At 39.7% G+C, this 4,826-nt stretch overlaps 1 protein-coding gene across 1 annotated transcript; it reads left to right on the top strand.

The window, feature by feature from the left end:
* The first annotated feature begins 394 nt into the window (after positions 1–394).
* On the top strand, positions 395–4,257 carry LOC131643914 (uncharacterized). The gene has a single exon (XM_058914270.1). It carries the CDS (start codon positions 452–454, stop codon positions 4,085–4,087), a length of 3,636 nt encoding a protein of 1,211 aa, XP_058770253.1. The 5' UTR covers positions 395–451; the 3' UTR covers positions 4,088–4,257.
* Positions 4,258–4,826: the final 569 nt, after the last annotated feature.

The following is a 4,826-nucleotide window of genomic DNA, read 5'->3' as shown; positions in this document are numbered from 1 at the left end:
AAATACTAAATTGATTAACATACCATTAAAATTAAGGTTTTCATTTAAGATATTAATTAAAACAAATCTATCGTACGTAGACAACACACTAGTAACAGTAGTGGTTATCTATGAACCTTTCCTTCTATAAAATTTAATTAATAAGATTTCATTAATTAATAATAATATTATAATAAAGAATAATAGTTTTAGTATTGAGATCAAATACTATAATTTTTAGTATTGAATTCAAAATACTAAGTTATTTTTTAAGCACCGTGCATAATCTAAGACACATAAATCAACGTTTTAATTTAAAACAAATTAAAACCATTTAACCTTTCCTACACGGTACACTAGTAACAGTTATATTAGAAGTTCTTTCCCTTTTAAATCAACCACCAACTGCATTTTCAAACTTATAAAAGGAGAAGCCTATCTTTGTTATTTTGGTATATATTAAGGTAGAAAAATGGGAAAGTGGTTCATTTTGGTTGTTTTGGCCCATGTTGTAATAGCTACAAGTGCAAGAATTATGCCAACGGGAGGAGGAGTTTTAAAGAATAACATTGTTCAGGCTGGTATAAATGGAGGTGGTAAATCTACTGGTGGTGGACTATCTGGTGGACTAAATGGAAACGGTAATGCTACTGTTGGTGGACGATCCGATGGAAAAAATGGAGCGGGTGATGCTACTGATGGTGGAATATCTAGTGGATCAAATGAAGTCGAAAATGCTACTGGTGGTGGACGATCTGGTGGACTAAATGGAGGAAATAATGCTATTGGTGGTGGAATAACTAGTGGTCTTAGAGGAGCTGGTAATTCTACTGGCGGTGGACTAGTTGGAGGCGGTAATGCTACTGGCGGTGGGCAGTCTGGTGGGCAAAATGGTGGCGGAAATGATACTGGCGTGGGACTATCTAATGGACAAAATAGAGCTAACAATGCAATTGGTGGTGGAATATCCGGTGGTCAAACTGGAAGCGGTAATGCTACTGGTGATGGCCGACCCAATGGACTAAATGGAGGTAATAATGCTACTGATGGTGGAATAACTAGTGGGCTAAGAGGAGTCAGTAACTCTATTGGTGGTGGACTTTCAAATGGACAAATTATAGGAGGTAATGCTAATGGAGGTGGTATTTCTACTGGTGGTGGACTAAACGGAGATGGTAATGATACTGGTGGTGGAATATCTAACAGACAAAATGGAGCCGTTAATTCTACAGGTGGTGGGATATCTGGTGGACAAAGTGGAAACAGTAATGCTACTGGTAATGGTCGACCCGGTGGAAACAATAACGCTACTGGTAGTAGTAGTGGAATAACAGGTGGACTAGGAGGAGGTAGTAATTCTACTAGTGGTGCACTTTCAAGTGGACTAACTGGAGGCGGTAATTCTATTGGTGATAGAATATCCGGTGGACTAAATGGAGGAGGTAATGATACTGGTGGTGGAATATCTAGTGGACAAAATGGAGTCGGTAATGCTATTGGTGGTGGAATATCTGGAGGACAAAGTGGAAGCGGTAATGCTGCTAGTGGTGGCCGACTCGGTGGACTAAATGTAGGGAATAATGCTACTGGTGGTGGAATAACAAGTGGACTAATAGGAGGCGATACTTCTATTGGTGGTAGACGATCTGGTGGACTAAATGGGGGTGGTAATGATACTGGTGGTGGAATATCTAGTGGACAAAATGGAGCTGGTAATTCTATTGGTGGTGGAATATCCAGTGGACAAAGTGGTGGTGGTAATGCTACTGGTGGTGGCCGACCCAGTGGACTAAATGGAGGGAATAATGCTACGGGTAGTGGAATAACAAGTGCACGAGGAGGAAGCAATAATTCTACTGGTGATGGACCTTCAATTGGACTAATTGGAGGCAATAATGTTAATGGAAGCGGTAATTCTACTAGTGGTGGAATATCTGATAGAGTAAACAGAGGCAGTAATGATACTGGTGGTGAAATATCTAGTGGACAAAATGGAGCCGATAATGCTATTGGTGGTGGAATATTCGATGGACAAAGTGGAGGCAATAATGCAACTGGTGGTGGCCGTTCTGTTGGAATTAATGGGGGGAATAATGCTAGTAGCATTGGAATACCTAGTGGACTAAGAGGAGGCAGTAATTCTACTGGTGGTGGACTAGTTAGAGGCGTTAATGCTAACGGAGGTGGTAATTCTAGTGGTAGTATAATATCCAATGGACTAAATAGAGGCGATAATGATAGTGATGCTGAAATATCTAGTGGACAAAATGGAGCCGGAAATTCTTCTGGTGGTGGAATATCTAGTGGACAAAATAAAGGCGGTAATGCTACTAATGGTGGACAACCCGGTGGACTAAATGGAAGTAATAATGCTATTGGTAGTGGAATAACAGGTGGACTAAGTGGAGGTAGTAATTATACTAGTGGTGGACTTTCAAGTGGACTAACTGGAGGTGGAAATGCTATTGGAGGCGGTAATTTTACTAGTGGTGGAATATCTGGTGGACTAAATGGAGGAGGTAATGATACTGGTGGTGGAATATCTAGTGGACAAAATGGAGTCGGTAATGCTATTGGTGGTAGAATATCCGGAGGACAAAGTGGAAATGGTAATGCTGCAAGTGGTGGACAAACCAGTAAACTAAACGGAGGGAATAATGCAACTGGTGGTGGAATAATTAGTGGACTAAGAGGAGGCGGTACTTCTACTGGTGGTGGACTATCCGGTGGACTTAATGGAGGAGGTAATGTTACTGGAGGTGGAATATCCGGTGTACTAAATGGAGGTAGTAATGCTACTGGTGGTGGAAGATTTGGTGGACAAAGTGGAGGTTATAATGCTACTGGTGGTGGCCGAACTGGTGGACTAAATGGAGGGAATAATGCTAATGGTGGTGGTATAACTAGTGCAATATCTGATGGATTAAATGGAGGCGAAAATGATAGTGGTGGTCGAATATCTAGGGGACAAAATGGAGTTGGTAATGCTATTAGTGGTGGAATATCGGGAGGACAAAGTGGAAACGGCAATGCTGCCAGTGGTGGCCGACCCAGTGAAATAAATGGAGGGAATAATGCAACTAGTGGTGGAATAACTAGTGGACTAAGAGGAGGCAGTACTTCTATTGATGGTGGACTATCTGGTGGACTTAATGGAGGAGGTAATGATACTGGTGTTGGAATATCCGGTATACTAAATGGAAGTGGTAATGCTACTAGTGGTAAAATATTTGGTGGACAGAGTGGAGGAGGTAATGCTACTGGTGGTGGCCGAACCGGTGGACTAAATGGAGGGAATAATGTTTATGGTGGTGGAATAACTAGTGCATTATCTAATGGGCAAAATGGAGGCAGAAATGATAGTGGTGGTGGAATATCTAGTGGACAAAATGGAGTCGGTAATGCTATTGGTGGTGGAATATCCGGAGGACAAAGTGGAAACGGTAATGCTGCCAGTGGTGGCCGACCCATTGGAATGAATGGAGGGAATACTGTTACTGGTGGTGGAATAACTAGTGGAGTAAGGGGCGGCGGAATTTCTACTGGTAGTGGACTAATTGGAGGCGGTAATGCTAATGGAGGCGGTAATTCTACTGGTGGTGGAACATCTGGTGGACTAAATGGAGGCAGTAATGATACTGGTGGTGGAATATCTAGTGGAAAAAATGGAGGTGGTAATGCCATTGGTGGTGGGATATCTGGTGTACAAAGTGGAGGCGCTTATGCTACTGGTGGTGGCCGACCCGGTGGACTAAATGGAGGGAATACTACCACTAGTGATGGATTAACTAATGGACTAAGAGGAAGCAGTAATTCTACCAGTGTTGGAATTTCAAGTGGATTAATTGGAGGCGGTAATGCTAATGTAGGAGGTAATTCTATTGGTGGTGGACTATCTATTGGACTAAGTGGAGGCGGAAATGATACTGGCAGTGGAATATCTAGTGGACAAAGTGGAACCGGTAATGTTACTGGTGGTGGAATATCTAGTAGACTAAATGAAGACGGTAATGTTACTGGTGGTAGACCATCTGATGGGAAAAATGGAGGTGGTACTACTTCTACTGGTTATGGTTTATCTATTGAATTACTTGGAGGAGGCCGTTAATTCAGACTTGATGGTGAACCTTGAGTCACAAGTTAATTACCGTGAAACTTACTTTCCTTTAAGAAATAAATTAGTGCTGGGGGCTTGTTTTTACAATGTTCTATAAATAAACGTATTCTGTAATGATCTTTGTCCTTATAGTCTATTATACTAATATATATTTATGCTTCTCTCTTTCTATCGAACTTATTCGTATTTAATTTTAAGTTTCATATATTTCTAATATATTTCTAATATGTATGATTGTTTTGTTAGAAAATTTAAAACTTAAATGAAAAATGAAGTAAAAACTATTTAAATAGTTCAAGAATTCAACCTCTTATAAAAAAATAAAGGATTAATACCACTTTACCCCCTTTATAATATATTTTTTGAATTATTCCTTATAATATTTTTTATTTGAATTTCTCCTCTAAGCGTGCAAATTAAACACTGAATCTAGAAGATAAATAAAAAATAAAAATATTACAAGAGGATAATTTGTATAATTATAAGATAAAAGACATCGATTTTAACCTCTTTTATAGATATCAGTAACTTAATTATCATCATTTAGGAGAATTGATAATGATAGTGACTGGATTGAGAAAGATAGTGACCCCAGCTTTAGGAGAGCAATCACTTAAGAGCGGTAAAATAGTCCTTTCACTAGCACAATATAAAGTCCAAACATAACTTAGAATTTAGAATGTGAGAAACTTACGGAGAATGCATAGAGCTTAATAGTTGAAACAAATGG

This window comes from Vicia villosa, linkage group LG1 (genome assembly GCF_029867415.1).
Source record: "Vicia villosa cultivar HV-30 ecotype Madison, WI linkage group LG1, Vvil1.0, whole genome shotgun sequence".
Classification (NCBI taxonomy): Eukaryota; Viridiplantae; Streptophyta; class Magnoliopsida; order Fabales; family Fabaceae; genus Vicia; species Vicia villosa.
This window is presented reverse-complemented; position numbering and strand designations above follow the sequence as displayed.

Coding starts and splice junctions, on each gene's coding strand:
- LOC131643914 (XM_058914270.1), top strand. CDS start 452: ATGGGAAAGTGGTTCATTTTGGTTGTTTTGGCCCATGTTGTAATAGCT.